Source organism: Lepus europaeus, chromosome 7 (genome assembly GCF_033115175.1).
Source record: "Lepus europaeus isolate LE1 chromosome 7, mLepTim1.pri, whole genome shotgun sequence".
NCBI classification, from domain to species: domain Eukaryota; kingdom Metazoa; phylum Chordata; class Mammalia; order Lagomorpha; family Leporidae; genus Lepus; species Lepus europaeus.
Window position 1 is genome coordinate 11,016,756 of NC_084833.1, and position 23,367 is coordinate 11,040,122.

Sequence of the window (23,367 nt, forward strand, 5' to 3'; positions counted from 1 at the left end):
ACCTCCTCCAGGTTTTTACCCAAACACAATCTCTCCGTGAGACCCACTGAGCCCTCCACAGGACAGTGGCCTCCCCAGCACTCCCAATCTCCTGGCCTTTCTCTGCTTGTCTGTCTCTCCCGCGTCCATGCACGACCTCCAGCACTCACGAACCTTGCCCCCCACCTTCTCCCCATGGCACCATGACTGCTGTGTGGGGCCCACCCAGGCAGGGATCCGGACGGCTCTGCTCACGGCTGCGTCCCCAGCCCTGAGAGCAGCGCCTGGCACAATGCCGGTGCTCAGTCCACGCTTGCCGTCTGAATGAGTCCAACTTAACTAATGCAATTGCCCTTAAGGTGGGCGCAGCCATTAGTGCCTGTTTTTCTAGAGAGGAGAGACTGAGAGGTGTTCTTATCACCACTCTACATTGCACCAAAGCCCCCTGCACAGGGCTGCACACGCAAACACACACACAGGCTCAAAGGCACACATGCACATACACGCACAATGTGTAGATGTCCAGGCAATTCTGTCTGGTTGGGGAACTCTGCACCTGGTAGGGACCTGGTCCTTTGTACCCAGAGCCAATGAGGGCCTCGGCTCTGCCACCTGGGACAGAGGCCACAGCCTTCTCCCAGCCAGGGCTGCATCGCCCTCTCTGCTATGGATGCCCTACTCCTCTCAGGCCCTTCCTCCCCCACTGCCACCCCCACTGCCACCACCATCCTCCCTGCTTTGCCCTGCCCGGCTGATCTCTTCCAGATGAGACCTGACCTCGTGGGAGGCCCCCTGGCTGCCCAGCCACAGGGTGGTCCCAAGAGCATGCAGCTGGGGTGCCGCATTGCGTTCTTGCCTCCCCCGCACTCCTCAGGGCCCACAGTTCCTAAATACTGGGGTGCACTTTTACTTGTGCTCAGTGGGAGTCTCCTCGGGGGGGCCGCCCTGGGGCCGTGGGGGCAGGGGCTCATCTCTCGGCTGCCACTGTGCCCACAGTGCTTTGTACAGAGCTGGACACCAGGGAACGTTCAGCAAATATTTGCAGATGGAGTGAATGAGTACGTGAATGAACGAATGGCCCGTGTGAGACAGCAGAGAGAGAGCCGCAGTGAGGGCAGCATCCAGCAAGATGCCCCCGTACGGGCTTAAGCCTGGCAGTGATCATAATGAGAGCCGCGGTTGTGGGTAATGTATCCACCAGGCCTGGCGCTAAAGCCCTCTGCGCATGGATTCATTTGATCCTCATAAACCTCTGTGAGCTATCGTTGTTATTCCCAATTCATAGGTGAGGCAGTATAGAACCAGTCCAGCGTCACCCGGCCAGCCAGCAGCAGAATTCAAGCTGCAGAACCCATGACTCTCCCACGTCCCATTGCTGGCTTCGGGAGTCCCGGGGCTGGGCCTGGCGGGCTGGGTGGGGCTGTGCGCTGGGCAGGGACCCTTCCACGTCCCACCCTGGCACACGAGCAAGCTCAGGTGGGTTGGGACCAAGAGGGGAGCAGCTGTGGGAAGCCCTGGCCTGTGACTCTCAATCCAGGCACGCTGTGGCCTCAGGGGCCAACAGTCCCCAAGGTTCGGTGCCAGCCGGGAGGGCCCCGGCAGGGACACATCTCCTTGTGGACTGGCTCCAGGGGTGCCTGTGCTGTTTGCGGGCCCTTGGTGGCCACATGCTGTGCTCGGGCCGAAGCTCCGTCCCGTGGCCATTTTCCGACTCAAGGGAGAGGCACTGGTGGGTCTTTGCTCTTAGCTGAGCGTGCAGAGTGGGCTCAGGAGGGCAGGGAGCTGTGCCGAGTCGGCTCCGCTGCCCCACCCTGGCCTCCATCTCCCCACTGTACCACGGGGGCAGGGCCTGCCTACTTCATGGGCTTGCGGTGAAGCTCACAGAAGAAAATGCCTCCCAAAGCATGTTGTAAGTCGTGACCCGCGGCTCACAGGGCATGCACACTGGGACCCACGTGCTCGGGGGCTGCCCGTGGTCTCCCTGCCTCCCAGTCTTCCTGACTCTGGCTTGTGTAGAGTCCTGGGGATCCAGGAGGGAGGACCCGCAGACAGAACCCTCACTCCCATCCTGAGCGGGGAGCTTGGCTGGGCCCAGCTTGCCTTTCACAGTGGGGCGGGTGGGCAGTTTAAGGGCCTGACCCCAGGGATGCCCAGGGCCGGGATGCTGCCAAAACTCCCAGGCAAGATCGCCGAAGCCTGCCAGGGACCCATCTCCAGACCTCGGGCCTGCAGACAGAGGCCCTGGGTAGTTCTTACCGTTCCCTGTGCCAGCGGCCATGTGAACATGTGTGTTACTGTGCCTTTGTCCATGCCTACACCGGGGGGCTGAGCCATGCCCCCAAAAGCATACACGGAGTTCTCCCCCAGGGGTGCACACAGACTCCCCGTTCTCACACACGCTCACCTGACCCCCAGCTTCTCCAGGCCAAGCCCCCGGATCTCCTCCCATCAAACTGGGAAGCCGCTTGCTTCTTCCCGGGCTCCCGCCCAGGAGTCCAGCACCTCTCCCCTGCTCTTTCCAACCCCAGGGAAGCACTCAGATCTCCAGGTCACACCTGCTACTCCACCGGCCCTGCATTTTATAACTGGGGAGCTGAGGCCTGGAGAGGCTTGGGGGCCTCCCCGAGGTCACACATGGCCCAGCCAAGAAGCCGGTGCGGGGGCCTCCCAGTCCGCAGTGCCCACTGCCCCTCAGCGTGCCCAGGACCGCCCACTAGCTTGTGTCGCTGGCTCCCCAACAGCAGAGCTCTGGGCCCAGAGTGCGGGCAGACCCAGGGTGTGCACGCCCTGGCCAGTCTGGATGGGGTTCCTCTGGGGAGGACCAAGGACCCGGATCTGCTCAGGGCAGCCTCCCCACCTGCTGCGACCCAGTCTCTGCCCCGACACCATTAGCACTGCCTCAGGAGGAGCTCACTCGCCCTGCCTGGGGACAACCACGCATCAGTGCCGCGGGGAGCCTGGAGGATGGCTGGGTGAGTCTGATTTTGGCACAGGTGCTGCCTGGAAGGGTCCCAGGAGGCTCCCAACAGCACAGAGAGACACAAGCTTGGGGAAGCAGACTGGGTGCCCCCAAATCTGCACAGCACTCCAGAGAAACGATGCGGGGGGCCCCAAGTCAGGCGTGGGGAGAATCAGGGTCCCATCCCCTGGAGCCCCAGGGACTCACCCAGCATCCCCAGCAAGGACACGGCGGCCAGCGGCGGTGGCTGAGAGCCCATGGGCGCGGCCTCCTCCTGCCTCAGGCCTGGCAAGCTCGGCACCCGCGGCCCTGCGTCTCGCTCTCAGGGAGGAGGGGGTGGGGCAGGCAGGCGCGGGTAGGGGTGGGACGGGGGAGCAGGCAGCGGGGGCCTGCGTCACCCACGTTTGAAGTTGAACTGTCAACTTCCTCCTGGCAAAACCGCCTGCCCCAGTTCATATGGTGGCCCCGGCCTCTGCCAGCATCCTGCCCGAGGAGCCCAGGGCCAGCGCGGTGCCCCATGGCCACCCGCACACCAGGACCGGGCCAGGCAGCCTGGTAACCAGGCTGAGCATACGGAAGAAGTAGGCTGGCTCTAGCTGAGGGCACGCCCTGAGGCGTGCAGGGTGGACAGGGACGAGGTCCCTGAGGCAGGAATCCCACCCAGTGGGCTTTGAGCTGTGACGGGGAGGCGGGGGGAGGATGAGAGGTGGGAAGGAGGACCTGAACCCAGCTCTCGCCAAGGACTCTGGGGAGGAACTGAAGTGAACGCCTCCACTTCTTCAGGAGGGTGAGGCTGGATGAGAGGTGACCCCACAAGTGTCATTCTTCAGCAGGCACAGCTGTTGGGCCCCCCAAGAATGCTGGGCTCGCCCCAGCGTGTGCATGTGTGTGAGGTCTCCATGTTGAGGGGGTCCCACACTGACGCTCTTAGTCAACCTGGGGGCTGTTGAAGAAGAGGCGAGGTCTCTGGGGTTCTATGAAGTAGCCGGGGGAGGCCTGGGGCAGGAGAAGGCTCTAGCCCCCCAGCCCCACCTCCTTCTGCTCCAGCACCAGGAGACCCGGGTCCTCTGAGCCAGGGAGGTGGGAGCAGGTGTAGGCTGGGCTGGCTGCCTGTGAGGTGTGGGATGGGAGGGTCTGAGTCTGGCTCATCAGCCCTCCCTGGTGTCCCCCCTGGCTTGCCCTCCCCACAGCTCCAGGCCCTCCAGGGCTGGGGGCCTCTGGGGTCAGCTCTGGGGCTGCGCCCCCTCAGCTTCCCCACGTCTGCTCACTTAGCAGAGAACATACAGAATGAGGACTCCTAGGGTAGCCGCCCCCAGCCTCGCCCAGCCTCTGGAGCTCCCTCCTCCCCGCCTGGAGTGGGCCCTGCCTCCGCTCTGGGCTGTGCAGCCTCCCCCGCCTCTTCACTCCTCCGTCCACCTATTGATGGAGCCAACATTTGCTCCGTGCTGAGCACCAGGGTTGCAGAGGTGCAGCAGGCAATCCAAGGACCCCTCCGGAGGGTTCTTGCTCTGGAGCCACGGGGTTCAGAAGCTGCAGGGGGTCACACCAGCTGTGTGCCGTCAGTGGTCCTCCAGGCCCCTGTCCCCGGCAGTTTACATAACCGCAGCCCAAAGGGGAGAGGGGTGTACGTTGAAGGCGCCCCCTCCAGCCAGAGGCGTGACCTCCTTAACTTCCCATTTCACAGATAAGAAAACTGAGGCTCTGAAAGTAGCCTATTTGGCCCCCGGAGATCACAAGTGAGATCGGAACCCACGTTTTTCATGCCACAAAGCCTTTCCACGGCTCTCCGCCCACTTTCTTATTCAACACAAAGCAAGCAGACCAAGAATGTTGGCGTGAGGGTGGGCGAGGGATGGTTGCTCCTCTTCTTTGGTGGCTTGGTTTTTGGGAAACTGAAAGTAGCCCAGTGCCAGAGGTTGCTGCCTTCCTGTCCCTGTGCCCAGGGCTCAGTGCCTTCCAGATCCCCACAGAGGGGACCCCGGGCTCCGGGAGCCTCCTCCCCACTCTGCCTGCCCTCGCCACTCCCTCCCTGCCGCCTACTCCCATGGTTACGCCTGTGGTCCCCTTCCCTGTCACCCCCACCTGCGGGGCCCAGGCCCTGTGCCCGCTCAGACCCCAGACCCCTGGCGAAGTTTCCTGTCCTCGCGGCTGCACTTTCCATGACACAAGAGGAAGTCAGCTGAGCGCGGGGCTGGGTTTTCCATGCAGCCGGGCAGGGTGGAGGCCGAGGTGGGGGGGAGGGCATGGCGCGTCCCCAGGGCTGGGTGTCAGAAGCTCGTTGGTCTCTGTGCTGGAGAGATACCTGCCGGTGCTGCCTGGCCACATCAGGTAATGGGTTTGGTGTGCGTGTGTCTGTCAGGCCCTCGGGACTCAGTCACTCCCTGCACCCCCGGGAGTTTGCCCTCCATGCAGGGATGCAAGGGCCACAGGGGATGTGCGGAAGAGGGGGAACTGAGAGTGAGAGGGAGGGGCGGTGGGAGGGGAGGAAGGAGGCTGAGAAACGGGGCTGGTGCGTAGTAGGACCTCAGTGTTTGCTGAGTGGTTGAGCGAGGGAGTCTTTGGGTCTGTTCCCAAAGACAGGGGGATGGCCTGGCAGTCAGAGAAGGAGGGCTTAGAGAGCCCCCTAAGTGGTTGTTTGTTGAATGACTCGGTGACCTGACCCCTTGAAAGCTCAGCCTGGCAGCCCCAATGGGGGCACACAACCACCCTGGCTCAGGAAGTGGTAGGAGCCGGGTCATTAGCAGGGGTAGGAGGTTCTGGTTCTGGATTGGCAGCTGATGGGGGTGCTGATGGTAGCCACAGGTACCTGTATGCGAGTCCCACCTCTGTCCAGCGCTGTCGACAGAGGCCCTGGGCCTCAGTTGGTCCGTCTATAGGATGGGGCAGTCGGGTAATCTGGGGCCAGCTCTATCATGTTAGGAACTGGCTGGTGGCTGTGGGAGGGGGGTGCAGGCCAAGTCAGCCGGGGTGGGGGATTCCTGGGACCTGGCTGGTCTGACTCCTGGGCTTGTATGAGAAGGTGTCAAGGGAGGGGCTCTGCGGGAAGGGCCAAGGGCATGAGCTGGCTCCAGGCAGCGGCTCAGGGTGGCTGTCCCAGCCACAGGGACAGGTCAGGGACCCAAGCCGTTCCTAACAAGCCTGGTTTCGGGTCCGGGGGATGAAGCCTTGGGTAAGTTCATCAGCGGATCTGCTCAGTTGCTCACCAGTGAGCTGATTGTTGACACTGAAACAGAGCGAGCCGTGGGAAGAGTGAGGCCCGGCCCTGCCTTGGGGAACCGTGGCTCTCCGCTTGTGACGATGGTTTTCAGGGTGGGGGAAGGAGGAGTGTAGGATTTGGGGGCCCAGAAGCTGGCTGTACATCCCGACTAGCTGGGTGACCGTGGGCAAGTCACTTCCTCTTGCTGACAGTCACCATCTTCCTGTACTGCAGGGCTTCTGGAAGGTTCTATGACAACAATGTGACAGGCTGGCAAACCCTAGCACATCTGAGTGTGAGGGCCTGCCCCCCCTCTCTGGCCTCGTGGGCCCTACTCACCTTTCCCTAGCAGGTGCCTTGTACCTTGAGACCCTCTCCACTCCCACGCCCACCAGGCCCAGCCAGCTCCCCAGCCAGTGTATGCCAATCACATGTCCCATAGCCCGCGGCCCTGAGGCCTCAGCCTCGGGGGTCTCCCCACTGTTGTTCCTGTAAGTGAGATTGGACTTGGTCAGCCACGGGGCATAGGTTTTGGCTAAGAAAGTGAGTCCACCTAGCAGTGTGGTCGGGTGGTAGCCAAGCCCCTGTTTCCAGGTAGCACGTGAGGAACAGAGAGGGTGGGTGAGTTCCCAAGGTGCAGCCCCTCTCTCATCTCAGGCAGGGGCCCCTCTGGCCTTGATGGGGTTGTACCGGCTCAGCCGCGGGGGACAGCAGACCCAGCTCTGTTCCCAGTCGGGTTGCCTCGGCTCCGGAGCCCCAGCTCTCTCTGGAAGGGGAGGGGAGCAGAGCCTGTTTCGCAGGGTGTCCTGAGCATTCACAGTGGGCGTCAGCAGGGTGGGGAAACCAGCGCTGCCCCCCAGCCCGTCAGAGCAGGGGCCGTGTTTCTGAAACCCACAACGCTAGTCGTAAATCACCCCCTCCCCTTTTCTTTTATTATCCCACCCAAGCCTTCTCCCAACACTCAGCACCCAGCACAAAGCCATCCCATGAACAAACGAACACATAAATGACAGAGAAACTTTCAGTGTGGGCACAGGAAACAGGCTGGCACCCCCACCCCTGCCCCGAGCTTCCCGTCTATAGCTAGGCCTGAGGGAGCCGGGGGGAGGAGGTGTGCCTGTTCCCGCCTCTGAGACTATCTGGGAAGGCATCCTGGAGGGGGTGACAGCCAGGCAGAGGCCTGAAGCATGGGTGGAAGTGTGCCAGCTGGGTAGTGGGATGGGTTTTCCAGGCTGAGGGAAGAGGCAGGGCCCAGGCTCCTGGGTCCCGTTAAGGCCAAAGCTGTGCTGCTACAGTGAGAGGGGTCTAGGAGTTGGGGGACCTGGAGTGAGTCCTGGCACGGCCATCCTGTGTCTCCCCCAAGGACTTGGTTTATCTGCGAGTCCTCAATCGCTAATGTGAGGCTTGGGGTCTTTTAAAAAGAATACTATTGACCAGAGCCCGAAAACCTGACACAGTCTTTTTTTTTTTAAATGTTATTTTATTTATTTGAAAGGCAGAGCTACAGAGAAGCAAAGGCAGAGAGAGAGGGGGGGGGAGGGAGAGAGAGAGAGAGGTGTCTTCCATCCACTGGTTCACTCCCAAATGGCTGCAACAGCCTGGGCTGAACCAATCCGAATCCAGGAGCCAAAAGCTTCCTCCAGGTCCCCTACACAGGTGCAGGGGCCCAAGCACTTGGGCCATCTTCCACTGCTTCCCAGGCCACAGCAGAGCGCTGGAATGGAAGTGGAGTAGCCGGGACTTGAATCAGTGTTCCTACGGGGTGCCAGTGCCACACGCAGAGGCTACTATGTTACAGCACTGGCCACAACATGCAGCGTTTTTTAAAGAATGAGATGGCAAAAACTATAGCTTCTCTTTTTAGTGCTCACACACAAAATCACGTTTTGAGAGCTGTCCGATGCTCACCAGGCTGAGAGCTGGTATACACAGAGGGCGTTCACCTAGGGAGGGTAGAGAAGATAAAGACAGGGCTAAGGGCAGGTGAGTTCCAAGCCAGCTGCTCGGTGGAACACTATGCAGCCAAGGAGGAGGAGAAGGAGCCAGGTCCCAGTGCTCATGGCAGTCTGCTCAATGAAAAAAACTGAATTTCAGCAGGTCCCAGTGCTCATGGCAGTCTGCTCAAGGAAAAAAACTGGATTCAGAACATTTATATATTGCAACTTTATTTTTCTAAAATACAAATGGGTGACTTGGATCGGTGGTAAAATGTTTCTATACTTCCAGAGGCGATTTTTCAGAACGTTCACCCGACTGATGATGGGAGTGGCATTCGGCAGGGATGGTAGAGTGAGGTTGCCTGGGCTTTGGTTTTTATTTATGCTCTATTGCATTAATTGTTTTCAAAAAGTGTGTGTATTATGATCTTATGATTAAGTTTAAAATAACATGGAAAGGGTGAGCAGAAAATCTTTTTAGGAAAAAAGTCCTATGTATTTGTGTTGTTATGTGTAACATAGAACATTTTTATAGTACGATTTTTCTTAAGAATAAAAATAATACATATTTATTGAGAAGAATCTGTGTGTACAGCAGGGTAGTGAGAAAAGTTCTGCCACCTTCACTCCTCCCTTCCAACGTGGCTACTGCTGACATATTAGCAGGTATTCTTTTATTCTTTTTTCTGTTTATAATTACACTAATTATACTGTTTCAAAATTAGTATATATTTAAAATGTATATTTATATGAGATCTAGCATTTATCTATGTCTGTGTATACCTATAAATGATAAAGATATAAATATGCATAAAGATGTGTGTATGTATAATCTTTGAAAACTGCCTTTTTCTCTCTTAAAACACATCTTGAGAATCTTCTCATGTCACAGGCTTATATGACATTGCTTAAAAATTGACTCCATGGGGCCGGCGCTGTGGCACAGTGGGTTAGAGCCCTGGCCTGCAGTGCCAGCATCCCATACGGGCACCGGTTCGAGTCTGGCTGCTCCACTTCCGATCGAGCTCTCTGCTATGGCCTGGAAAAACAGTAGAAGATGGCCCAAGTGCTTTGGCCCCTGCACCCATGTGGGAGACCAGGAGGAAGTTCCTGGCTCCTGGCTTCGGATTGACACAGCTCTGGCCATTGTGGCCATCTGGGGAGTGAAACCAGCAGATGGAAGACCTCTCTCTCTGTCTCTACCTCTCTCTGTAACTCTGCCTTTCAAATAAATAAAATAAATCTTTAAAAGCATGACTCCATAATAACTAATACATAAACATCTGGATGTTTCTTTAATCCCCAGTATTGAACATTTTTGTTATTTACTTTTTTCGCTAGTTAAAAAAAAAAAAAAAACTGGGTGATGAATATTTTTACATAGTCTTTTCTCTATTACCTTATTTCCTTTAAGTAGAATTTTTGTTTTCTTTTTTAATAGATCATTTTCTTTTCTTCTCCTTATTTTTTCATTTGAGAGGCAGAAGGCAGAGAGAGAAAAACTGTCACCTGTTGATTCACTCTCCAAGCGCCCTCCATAGCGTAGCCGCTGCTGAGGCCGGGGCCAGAGCCAGAACCCAGTGCAGATCTCCTGTGTGGGAGGCAGGAGCTCACTCACCCAAGTCATGGCCACCTGCTGCCTCCCGGGGTCTGCACTGGCAGGAAGCCGGAGTCAAGAGAAGGGCTGGGCATTGAACCCATGCACTCTGACAGGGGACAAGGGAGCCACAAGCAGCATCTTAACCACAGGGCCAAATGTCTGCCTGACACCGAAGTCCTTTATAAACACTGAATGAGTAATCCTCACCCCTGCTCAGCTGTGCAAATGTAAATGCTGAGACACTGAGTTTGCTTAGAGAGGTGCCCCTGAAGAGATGTATGACCACCTTAGGGACCGGGTTTTCCTTTCTTGTGACAGGCATTCCAGGTACCTGGGGCAGTCAGGGAGGGAGGGTCCCACGCCCACCCCAAGGGGAAGATCTGAGATAGGACACATATTTAATGATTTACTGAGTATCCAGGGCTCTCCTTCTGACTTGTATTTGTCTTTAATCGTGTGTACGCTGGGCCCCTAGTGGAGGTTCTGAGAAACCAAGGCCACCAGCTCTGTTAGAGATCAGGTTGAAGTTCAAGTTCAAGGCTATATTAGAGATCAGGCTGAGGTTCCAGGGGACAGGCCCCAATACAGTCAGCATGGTCTAGGGGAAGAGCAGGTCCACACAGACAGTCTGGAGATGGGCCTCTCTCTGTCTGAGGTGGAGAAGGGAAGGGGCAGGAATGGGTACCATGCTCTTAATCCTTTAATTTCTGCTGAGGGCAGGGCCATGTGGAGTTGACCCCATGGGGTGGTCTGGAAGCAAGTATTGGCTTTGTGTGTGATGATAACAGCGATGACGGTGATGATGATGATGATGTCAGTAATGATGACGATGATGGCGATGACATCAGTAATGATGGTGGTGACAACAGTGATGAGGATGATGATGGTGATGATGTCAGTAATGACGATGGTGATGACAACAGTGACGAGGATGATGGTGATGGCATCAATGATGGTGGTGATGATGCCAGTCATGACGATGACAGTGATGACAACAGTAATGACGGTGGTGATGACAACAGTGATGGTGATGATGGTGATGATGATGTCAGTAATGAAGATGGTGGTGACAACAGCAATGATGATGGTGGTGACATCAGTAATGATGATGACAACAGTGATGACGATGACAGTGATGACATCAGTAATGACGGTGGTGATGACAACAGTGATGGTGATGATGGTGATGATGATGTCAGTAATGACGATGGTGATGACAACAGTGACGAGGATGATGGTGATGGCATCAATGATGGTGGTGATGATGCCAGTCATGACGATGACAGTGATGACAACAGTGATGATGATGATGATGATGATGTCAGTAATGATGATGATGGTGATGACATCAGTGATGAGGATGGTGATGACATCAGTAATGATGATAGTGATAACAGTGATGATGGTGATGATGGTGATGATGATGTCAGTAATGCCGATGGTGATGACAACAGTGATGAGGATGATGGTGATGATGCCAGTCATGATGACGTCAGTAATGACGATGATGACAACAGTGATGATGGTGATGATGATGTCAGTAATGACGATGATGATGGCGATGACATCAGTAATGATGGTGGTGATGACAACAGTGATGATGATGGTGATGGTGATGTCAGTAATGATGACGATGATGGTGATGACATCAGTAACGATGGTGGTGACAACACTGATGACGATAATGGTGATGATGATGTCAGTAATGACGATGGTGATGACCACAGTGATGAGGATGATGGTGATGGCATCAATAATGATGGTGATGATGCTAGTCATGATGACGATGATGGTGATGACATCAGTAATGATGATAGTGATGACAACAGTGATGATGATGATGGTGATGACAACAGTGCTGATGATGGTGATGACATCAATAATGATGGTGGTGATGATGCCAGTAATGATGATGGTGGTGACAACAGTGATGATGATGATGATGGTGATGATGACGTCAGTAATGATGGTGGTGATGACAACAGTGACGAGGATGATGGTGATGGCATCAATGATGGTGGTGATGATGCCAGTCATGATGACGATAATGGTGATGTTAATGATGATGCCAGTAATGACAATGATGACAGTGATGACATCAGTAATGACGGTGGTGATGACAACAGTGATGGTGATGATGGTGATGATGATGTCAGTAATGAAGATGGTGGTGACAACAGCGATGATGACAGTGATGACATCAGTAATGGTGATGACAACAGTGATGACGATGACAGTGATGACATCAGTAATGACGGTGGTGATGACAATAGTGATGGTGATGATGGTGATGATGATGTCAGTAATGAAGATGGTGGTGACAACAGTGATGATGATGGTGGTGATGTTGGCGGTGATGTCAGCAATGATGATGAGGATGACAGCACTGAGGGTGGTGGTGGTGGTGTTGATGACAGTGGTCCCCCTTGCTAACACACAGTGTGAGGGGCTCTAGGTGACGACATGACTCCATTGTTCCAGTTAGCATGCTGCCTTCACAGATATGGGTGATGACATGAGGTGGTTCACAGATGAACATTTTTCTTAATAACTACTTTGCTTTAATTTGTATTAATCTATATACTAAGACATACATACTTAGCAAACCAAACCCATGATTTATGAGAATGATATAATGTGCCACTTTTAGATTGTTTAAGGAAAACCGCTGAGCTGGCTTGAAGGGAAGCCGTGAGGTGATCAGCAACATCTGATATTCGGACCAGAGAGACATCAGGAGGGGAACTCGAAGAAGCTGACTTCCAGGGCCGTTAGGCAGATTCCGGTATGATCCCTGCTTTGCAGAAGACGGGACAGAAGCTCAGAGAATTTAATGCCTGTGATTACACAGTGTGCAGGTGGCAGAACTGGGACTTGAACTCACAAATTTAATTTTATATTTATTTATTATTTATTTGAGAGGCAGAGTCACAGTGAGAGGGAGAGCCATGGGGGGTGGTCTTCTATTCGCCGGTTCACTTCCCAATGGCCACAACAGCTGGAGCCAGGCCGATCCAAAGCCAGGAGCCAGGAGCCTCCTCTGGGTCTCCCATGCTGGGTGCAAGAGCCCAAGCACTTGGGCCATCCTCCACGGCCCTCCCGGCCTACAGCAGAGAGCTGGATCAGAAGTGGAGCAGCCGGGACTTGAACTGGCACCCATAAGGGATGCTGGCACTGCAGGCGGAGGCTTAGTCCCCAGTACTGGCCCCATTGAATTTAATTCTAAAGAAACCATTTCAGTTAAGCATAGGACACACACCAAAACCTATGTACATACATAGCCTCAGTGCTTTCCCAAACTGAGCGCACTTTTCATAAACAGAACCCATAAATCTCTTCTTGTTCCTCTTTCCTCTCGCTGCTCCTGACCCAGCTGCCCACCCTTCTGACGTTTATGGGCGTAGCTTGCTTTTGGCTATTCTTGAATTGTATGGACATGATATCCTACAATTCATGCTTTCTCTCTCTCTCTCTCTCTCTCTCTCTCTCTCTCTCTCTCTCTCTCTCTCTCGACATTGTTCTTGAGAGATTCATCCATGCCATTGTGCCCAGCAGGGGTCCGCTCTTTTTCCTTGCTGCATAGTATTCCATCGTACAACTGTGCTGCGATTGATTTGGTTGTACAGAGCCTACGTTTTTTAACCTTGAAGCTCTACTGCCACCCACAGATATCTGCACGTCACAGGGTGAACAGGGCTTTCAAAGAGCTGGAGGCCAGGGAGGGTGTGAAACACTCAAAGCCACAACTTCAGAGACAGGTGCTTTCCTAGCTGCAGAGCGGCCTCAAGGTGGCCTGCGGAGGAGGCAGGGCAGACTGGATGCTGCCCTGGGGGCTGGCACTTTATAGAGCGCCCCACCCAGAAGCACCGCAGCTCATATCCCTGACGGCTTCATCAGGGAGGGGGGCCTTCCCTGTGCCATCAAGGAGGAAACTGGGGATAGGGGACGTCACGCCAGCCCCCCACGGTGAAATGAAACAGAAACAGAAACAGGATCTGAATCACGTCTCCTGATACCGAGTTCTGGGCTCTTTGTATCTTGTTCTAGCTGCCTGGTAAAATCCAAGGGCTGGGGCTGCCGGTCCTGGGTGACCCTTGCTGTCCCTGTGAGGACCCTATGGTCTGGGATTTTGAGCCCCCTTCAGAGAATGATTTTAAGCAACACATGTCTCTGGATTTGGGGGCATGAAAACCTGCCTTCCCTTGAGCTGCACTGTGTTTATTTGCAAAATGTGGGTGTGGTCTGGTTATCGTGAACCACCCCGACTGTGTGGCAGCGCGGTCATTTTCCTGCAGCAGCTGGAGGCAGACGGTGCAGGTAGCGAGTGCCCCAGAGAGGCGGAGTGACCGCCCATGGCCACGCTGCAGGTGAAGGCACCACAGGCACCCCGCGCTCCACTGCATGTTGTCCACCAGGGGAGGCCTGAGGCCAGGACACACCCCACTCCGAGGGCTTGGGAACTACAAGGCAGGGACACGGAGGCCCAGCACAGTTGGGGGCTTACCCAGGACAGAGCAAGAAGGGTCAGAAGCCCACGACTCCCACGTCCCACCTTCCACAGTCGGGGCTGGATGTGGGGGTCTGCAGAGGACCCCCAGACAGACTGGTCCCAAGGGGGCTTTCTCCCTGGGGTCAGGGAGACCCCTTTATCCCCAGAACTCCACCACTCACTTCCCTGGTGCTATGGGAGTGATCCCAGCACCTGCTCTCTCGTTGGTCAGGAGCAGTAACTGAGATGAGGCAGGTCGACATGACCCCAGTGCCTGGCACCCACCACCTGCCACCCCACAAAGCCCTGCTAATGAGGGCAGCTTAGGAATGGCACTGCCTTGTGTTAGGGCAGGGAACTGAACACACACGCGCGCACACACACACACACACGCGCGCGCGATTCCCAAGAGAAAGGTGTTTGTAACAGAGAAACACAAGCCAGCTGTCAGAGCAGAGGGAGCCAGAGCATGCAACGTTGCAACCATGGAAGCTTTGCTGTTCCCTTGATCTGTAACAAGACCACCCTGCCAGGTGTTCACAGCTGGGCAGCAAACCCTGCCCCCCAGGGCATTCATCTCCACACTGCTGGGGGCAGGGGAGGCAGGGAAGCCCCTCTGTGGGTTCTGGTGTCCAGGTGGACTGCTCCCACCCCATGCTCCTTGGAGCGTGGTCCAACCGCAGGTCCCTTGATGAGATGGGCATGGCAGGAAGTCCTGGGCTTGATGCCAGGGCAGTGCACTCAGTGTGAGGTCTGGGTGGGGCATGGGAAGGAGTGTGCAGGATGGAAGGAAGCTGGAGCTGGTCCTGCCTTCACTCTCTCCCTAAGCCAGGAGACTTCCTCCTCCAGGTAGCTCTCCTGGGTTCCACTCTGCATCAATTTTTCCCCCATCTTCTCTCCCCTCTCTGCTCCCTTCTTGCACCCCATCTCTGACAAAGGAGCTGGACAGAAAAGCAAAAAGTCTAGAATTCTGTGCGCCTGGGTGCTCATTCCTCTGCTAAAAGCCAGTGTGGCCATAGGTTGTACAAAGAGGTTCTGGATCAAATTCTGAGTTCAGATCTCTGGTGAGGACGGGGTGTTTGTCACATGAGGGAGGGTTTCTCATGCAGGGCCTGCTGCTTTGCCAGAAGCCTTTCCAGGGCCTGGATGCCTGAAGAGAGAGGGCTGATGTCAGGGCTCAGAGGGTGCCCCCACCTGGGTGAGGCCCAGAATGGTACAGGGCACTTCTAGGAGCAGAATCTTCCAGGCCGGCACCAGGCTGGCGCCGTGGCTCACTAGGCTAATTCTCCGCCTGTGGCGCCGGTTGGGGTGCCGGTTCTGTCCCGGTTGCTCCTCTTCCAGTCCAGCTCTCTGCTGTGGCCCGGGAGTGCAGTGGAGGATGGCCCAAGTGCTTGGGCCCTAAACCTGCATGGGAGACCAGGAGGAGCAGCGCGCGGGCTGTAGTGGCCATTGGGGGCGGGGGGTGAACCTACAGAAGGGATGCCTTTCTCTCTCTCTCTCTCTCTGTCTAACTCTGCCTGATTATCTTCCAGCCAAAGGACATGCAAAGGTCTTGGGGTATGGCTGCTTTTTTTTCAACTCTTGTTAACCATTGGGTGGCTTTTGGGGCCCAGCTGTGGCTCTTCCTTGATCTGATCAGGGTTTGGGGACCCCCAGGGGTAGGGATGAGGCATCCCAGCCCCAGCCAGAATGACAGCACCCAGGACAGGCAGGGGGGCCCCAGAGCTGGCCGTGGAGCTGCCAGGTCTCCCGTGCAACTGCTGCTCCTTCCCAGGGCTGCTCTTGACCGACGAAAATGTCTGCAGGCAGCCTGAGCCCAGGGTGGAACAAGCATGCTGACCCTGGGGGCCATGGCTGTGCCTTTGTGCCCAGCCTTTGAGTCCGGGTCTCAGGGTCTCCTTGGCACCTGCAGAAGATTCTAGCTAGCCGTTCCCTCCCGGCCCCCGCAGGACAAGGCTGAACAAGCTGGAAGCGTGGCTTCGTGCACTGTTGGCTTTCTGGGTCTTACTGCAACTTCTCGCCACTTAAGAAACCACTGCTGGGCGACCTGGGCTTTCGATCTTTGTACAGCCAGCTCCATGTGATCTGCCCGAGCTTCAGGCTCACTTGCGTGTCCATAGTCTCCCCACGTTCTGTGATAAGGAGGCCCCTGCTCCGGCTGCTGGGGTCTGTCCCATTCATAGATCGTACAGAGAAGCAAACGGAGGCACCCGAAACTCAAGGGAGCAGAGCAGGTCCCCATGGCTGTCCAAGGTGGTGTCTCCGACTTCCAGTCCCAGTCCTGGGCCCTTTCATCCTGTGAGTCCCCAACCTCAGGACCCTCCCTGCAGTAGGAGCCCGAGGAGTTCATCTGTGCCAGCAGGTTCCCTGGCGTTTAGTCCACTGTTTGCAGCCACAGTGCGATTGCAGGAGCCTTGCCCATTCTCTCTGGCTGCAGCCCCGAGGGGATGAGTCACCGGGCCCTGGTTCTGTTGGCTGACCCCAGAGTCCCTTTATGTCCCACAACATTGTCCCGTTTTCTCAATTTTTCATGGTTTCTTTCTGCATCGCTCTGGGCCTCTCACAGTCTAGGCACAGCCCCTGTGTTTCCCGCAGAAAATCACCACCCAGCAGCTTGGCAGTGATGGGCCTGCCGGGCTGATGCTGATCCCCAGTGGCCCTGCCTTTTGGTTGACAAGGAGGCGTCATGCCGTCTGGTTCTGCTGCAGGCCCTGGAGAGCTCGAGGAGCTTGGAGGTCAGGCCTGCCCAGCCGCACCCCAGGAGGCGGTGGCCTCGTGGATGTTGGGCCCTGCCCTTCTGTCCCAAGGCTGGATGAAGCCCTGACCTCCAACTGTGAGTTTGAGGATGTTTGTTCTGACCAGGACCAGCCTGGGGGCTCCATCGGGCCAGGATGGGGAATGACCACCCCAGGTTCTTGGAAGAAAAACAGACTCCCTAAGTAGCAGAGGTGTGAGAGACCTGTTGTCACCCATGCCAGTTCTTCTCCTACTTGTTCCGATGACAGTGGGCAGGGCCGGGCTGGGAACCCAACCCAGGTCTCCCACGTGGGTGGCAGGACCCCAGATACCTGAGTTGTTGCCTGCTGCCTGTCAGGGTCTGTGTCAGCAGGAAGCTGGAGTTAGCAGCAGGTGTGGGCACCAAACCCAGGCTCTCTGATACGAGATGCAGGGTGTCCTAACCATTAAGCCAAATGTGTGCTCCTAATCCTCTTTTAACTCCGTTGTTGCAAATTTGTTGGCATGCCCTTGTTTATGGGAAAACATAAATCACCCCCAGAAATCCCCACCTGGAGGCCCCCACAGTCAGCCTCTGGCAGTGGCCACGCTGTGTGCTGACTACTTCCTGGTCTTATTCCTCACCTCTTTAGCCCCACAGTTCAACGTTGATTTATTTCAGTTTTGCTCTTTCTTTTGAAAACATTGTATTTGCTCTTTGCAAAAGTAGCAGGCTCAGTGCAGAACATCTGGGAAGCACAGGAAGACACATTTTCTTGCTTCTTCAAGCCAAGACAGGCCCCATGCCCCCACCTCCTCCAGGCGACCACCGTGCTGTCACCGGCTACGGCTCCTTTGTGAGCTTTTGCAAAAGCTGCCTTTCGGCGGCTGAGAGCCTACTATTTAGGGGATCCTGGGCTGTGGTTTGCTTTGCAGCACTTCAGCGTAGGCATTCCCCACGTTAATAAAAGCCCCAGCCCACCGTGTGGTCTGTTCTGTGCACACTGAGCTGTGCATTTATTTTCTTGCAACCCTATGGGACAGGTGCTGTTATTAATTTTGCACACAGAGGAAGTGGCCTGAGCTTGGCCGAGGTCTGAGAGCCATGAGCCCCAGAGCAGCAGCAGAGTAGCGGTGTGGTAGCCTCAGCCCGCCGGCCTCCAAGGTCCCTGCTCCTCCTGCTCACCTTACGTCTCCTCTGTGTGCTTAATGATCTCCTGGTTTTATGTAACAACAGCAAATGACCGTTGGATCCTATCCGCCAGTGGTGTTTATCCTGATGCCCGACACCATTTTGTGCGTATACTGGGGGACTTCAAAACTTTTGTGGAAAATGGGGTTAAAAGGTGAGTTTATTTTGGTGCAAAAAAAAAAAAATGAAAAAATCCACTCCTATACAGGGTGTTCAAAACATTCGTGGAAAATACATGCTATGGGCAAGACGCTTGGATCGCAAATTCCTTTTGCACCAAACAAGCTCATCTTTAATTCCATGTGAAGCCCCTTCATAGAGTGCCAGTGTTTTTTGTTCACGTTGTCCTGTTCGGTTTTGAATGAGCTGGTGGTGATCTATGGCGGATCTCATACTCGGAGGTCGGTATCCACATCATTAGACCCCCTTGGGGAAACACAGTTGTTATTGATGGTTTAGCTGTGCATGTACTGGGCGATGTCAGGGTCCCGAGGCCAGACTGCTCCAACAGGGCTCTCTGAGTCTGAAAATGATTCAGGGACAAATACGTTTCCACACCAGCTGCTTCTGGTTTCTGCATAGGCTATAGTCCCAGAGACTGAATTCCTGGGCCTAGGGTTTTTGTAGCTTTTAATTTTTATTGCCAGATTTTGCAGGTGGTCAATGACTCCATTCTTCAATAAGCAGCATCCTGGTTACTGCTGATTAGAGGGCTATGAGCTATTACCTTGTTTTGATTTGCATTCCTTTTATTCCTATTGAAGTTAAATTTTTATCAGGCACCTGTGTGACCTTTTTGTGTGTAAACTGCTTTGCCATCAAACCTTCTTCCATGATAAAAGTACCCTCCATCTGCACCCCCGCCACTTGACATGTGGCTACTTCCCCCGAGTAACTCAACTGGTAATTTAATCATATTTACATTTGGATTTGACTTCATTAAAGTTTTCATTTAAATCTAAATTAATTTAAGTAGCCATGTACAATGAATCACTAGCAGCTACTATATTGGATAGTGTATTCCTAAGACTTTCCACCTGGAATCTCAGTGGTTAATTTGAATTGATTTGTACAAGCTCTTTATTTATGAAGGCTCTTAATCTTTTTGTCATACTTGGTGCTGATATGTTCTCCAGCTTGCCATTTGACCTTTACTTTTTCTTTCATGTTGTTTACAGAGCATTAAAATGTTAGGGAGCCACGTCTAGTGATCTCTCTTCTTTTTTCTTTTTTTTTTTCTTTTTTTTTTTTTTTGTGGTTTCTCCCATAGTTTTAGGGTTAGAAGGTCCTCCCCCACACCGAGGTCTGATAAATTCTCTCATCAACTTTATTTGAATCTCTCTGTGATTTTTTTTCTCCTTTAACCCTTTAATCCACCCAGAATTAATTTTGCTGTGTGGTGTGAAGTGTGACATTTCTTAGTCATCTCTGTGCTGGCGTACGACTCAATGCCTTGTGTCTCAGATAAGACGCTTCGCAGCCCTGCACGTTAGCCTGAGTCGGGCAGTGGGTACGCGGCATGGAATTAAATAGTAGATAAAATACACTTCGTCTAAGAAACAGAGGTTTTAACATTTTTATGTTTATGGAGATTTTAATGACAAAAGAAAATGACGCCCAGATAATGCTTCCAAAGGAAGACACAAAATCATACCTACAATGTAGTAGCCACCAGGTTTAAAATACAACAAAAGCACTGGGAGGAGTATTCTAAAATATCTGTAGCAATTGTCTGTAGGTGGCTGGTATTTTTAATCCTGCACTTCCCGGCCGACTACACAGTCCTGCCGTGCTCAGACGTATTGCAGTACTTGGGGACACAACTCGTAACCAGTTCCACTGCTGTCTGCCCACTGCTTTCGGGCGCTGGGCCTGCACGTCTCCATGCTCAGCGCCCCAGACCAGCAGGCTGTGGGGGAGGGTCCTCCCTGCCTTTAGGCTGGGGCTGGGCCTGGAGTTCCTTCTTAGTCACTCACAGCGTGAGTCTCTCCAGCAAGCAAGTTAACCCAGAACGGTGTGGTGTTTTCATCTCTAAAATAAAAAATACTAACGACTTTGCATAGGGCCAGTGAGGATATATTACTTTGGTGTTCATAACACAAGTGCACACACACACACAGAATATAGGAGGGTATACTGGTCACGGAAAAATCGAAGTAAAGATAAATTGATTTTTGTGCAAAAAAACACTTGAAACTCATGCGTACAAGCAGCATTCAGACAATTCAGGGAAAATTCATATTATTAAAAAAATACACTTGGGTTTCCAAATTTATCAGATCAAATAAACCTATGTTTAATCAGATTTCCCATGAACTGTTTGACATGCAAAATTGCATGGATCATCAAAATGCATTCAGGGAACACCGGCCTGACAGTTTTAAAAAGTAACGTTCCCTGGTCCCTACCACTCCCCGCCAACCCCACTCCTCAGATGTCACCTCCATAAACATTCGGTCTGAACCTTTATTTACTACTTGTTTATTTTACAAAATGGAATCCTGCTATATTAGTATTGTACCGTTGCCTCCCTCCCCTCACCGCCACCTTCCATAAATCGCTGCGTGTCTGTCCGTGGTCCCCGGGGATTCGTGTCATTGCTCCTTCTTCAGCCTGCACAGTCGGGCATCCTAGGAATGTGCTGTGGCTGATTTTATTCATCGTGCTGGCAGGGACGGGGCTGCTCCCCTTGTTGTGAGAACGGCTGGGGGCGGGGGCGTCTCTTTGGGCTCCTGTATTTAGTGTCTCCCGGGAGGAACATCCTGATGTGAGTGGCTGCGTGCATTTGAGCTTTACAAAATTTGAGAGAGGATTTGTAAGGGGTTCTCTGAAGACAGTAGAGCCAGCTGTCATTCCTGCTGTCAGGGTAGGAGGTCTCTGGTTACCGCCATCTTCTCAAATCCGGATGTCCCCAGCATCTCTAACATTTCCAACATGAGAGGTATCAGATATCTAATCGTATTTCAAGAAAAATAAAATTGTTGTCTTAATTATCCAGGAAATTGAACACTTTTCATATCTTTTGTGGACATTTGTATATTTCTTTATTGGTTAATTATCTACTCATATTGTTTGTGTGTTTTCTTTTGGGTTGTCTGTTCCTTCCTGGTTGATTTATAGAAGCTCTTTATGTATACCAGATTTAAAAAAAAAAAAGTGTATTTATTTGTTTGGAAGGCAGAATGACAGAGAGAGGAAGAGGCAGAGAGAAAAAGAGATCTTCCATCTGTTGGTTCATTCCCCAAATAGCCAGAACGGCTTGGGCTGGGCCAGGCCGAAGCCAGGAGCTTGGGAGTCCATCCAGGTCTCCCCCGAGGGTGGCAGAGGTCCTCCGGGTACTTGAGCCATCGTCTGCTCCTTCCCTAGGCACAGTAGTGGGGAGCTGGGTGGGGAGAGGAGCAGCCGGGCCTTGAATCTGTGCTCTTCCGTGGGACACCAGTGTTGCATGTGTCACATTGGGGCCCCTAGGTGAGGGAGAGTAATTCCTTGTCTCGTGTGACAAATATTTTTCTCAGCCTGTCATTTGTTTGTTACTATTTATTTTATGATGTCTTTCACTGTTCATAAGTTTTAGATTTTTGTGTGGTTACAATTCTCTTTCTTTCTGTTTGTGATCTCTCGATTTTGTTTTGTGCTCAGGAGGACCTTTGCCATGTTGAAGTTATAAATTTGGCTTTCCCTACTGTTTTTATAGTACATTTGTTATTTTTTCATTGCACAGAAATCTTTCATCCAGCTTATTTTATTTTGAGGATGATATGAAATGTGACTTTTAATATGACTTTTTTTGTTTTTTAAAATGTGAATTTTTCTTTTAATTATTTAAGAGCCTTCTTTAAAATGTCTACTTTTCAATTATTTTTCTCCAAAAAGAAAGGAAAAAAAACCTCTTTGAGAAAAACCACTGCCTTTTTAGGAATATCTCAGTATTGGCATCATTGAATTTCCTTATCAATTATATAAGTTTCCTTTTTTCAGATCCTACCTTAATTTCCATTAACTCATCTATTATTAAAATGGTCCACCCAGTTTTAATTTCTGAAAGTATTTAGATTTATTTATACTCTCAATATGTGGAGAGACATTGTTCCTCTTTCTAAAAACATTCCTTAGTTATTCTCACTCGTTTTCAAATAAACTTGTCCAGTCTTTCCACCCCTGAAAATCCAATAGATTTCTTTTATTTAAAAATACATTGTTTACTGGGGCTGGCGTTGTGCAGCAAGCTAAGCTGATGCCCACACGACAGCATCCCAGTTCAAGTCCCGGCTGCCCTGCCCGGCTGCCCTGCTTCTGATCCAGCTCCCTGCTACTGCACCTGGGGAAGCGGTGGAGAATGGTCCAAGCACTTGGATCCCTGCCACCCACACAGGAGACCCAAATGCAGATCCTGGCTCCTGGCTTTGGCCTGGACTAGTCCTGGGGAGCGAGCCAATGGATGAAAGATATCTCCCTCCCTCCCTCCTTTCTCTCTCTCTCTCTCTTTTTTTTTTTTTTTTTTTTTTTTTGACAGGCAGAGTGGACAGTGAGAGAGAGAGACAGAGAGAAAGGTCTTCCTTTTTGCCGTTGGTTCACCCTCCAATGGCCGCCGCGGCTGGCGCGCTGCAGCCGGCGCACCGCGCTGATCTGAAGCCAGGAGCCAGGTGCTTCTCCTGGTCTCCCATGGGGTACAGGGCCCAAGCACTTGGGCCATCCTCCACTGCACTGCCGGGCCACAGCAGAGAGCTGGCCTGGAAGAGGGGCCACTGGGACAGGATCGGTGCCCCGACCGGGACTAGAACCCGGTGTGCCGGCGCCACAAGGCGGAGGATTAGCCTAGTGAGCCGCGGCGCCGGCCTCTCTCTCTCTCTCTTTGTCACTCTCCTCTTCAAATAAATAAATAAATCTTTAAAAAATATTTTACTATTATGTTTAAGGTGTACAACATGATGTCATAGGATTGCTATAGATAGTCAAATGGGTCCTACAGTGAAGCAAATTAATGTGTGTATTATGTCACAGGTACCCTTTGTGTGTGTGTGTGTGTGTGTGTGGCCAGAGCAGCTCAAATCTACTCACGTAGCAAGAATCTCAAATACAAGAAGACTTCAGTAGTCAGTGAGCTGTGGGTGGATCTGCACGGCAGTGAGCCTCTCCACCGAGAATCTGGTGTTGGACTCCGTACGATCTGCGCTCTGGGTCTCCATCTGCCCATGCAGAGGGGAGATTCGAGTCGAAGCTCTGTAACTGAAAACACCACCGTTCCCAAAAATCGTCTTCACTGTGCCAGGGTCTAATGCAGTATGCTGGGCACAAGGGGA

At 52.9% G+C, this 23,367-nt stretch overlaps 1 protein-coding gene across 1 annotated transcript in view; it reads right to left on the bottom strand.

Moving 5' to 3' along the window:
* CD5 (CD5 molecule) overlaps positions 1–10,946 on the bottom strand; it is a 29,071-nt gene extending 18,125 nt beyond the window's left edge. The window contains exons 1-3 of the mRNA XM_062197388.1: positions 10,357–10,946; positions 6,142–6,161; positions 3,146–3,259 (exon numbers count right to left, since the gene is read on the bottom strand). Coding sequence (XP_062053372.1) covers positions 3,146–3,259; positions 6,142–6,161; positions 10,357–10,946 — 724 coding nt within the window. The remainder of the gene's footprint in view (positions 1–3,145; positions 3,260–6,141; positions 6,162–10,356) is intronic.
* Positions 10,947–23,367: the final 12,421 nt, after the last annotated feature.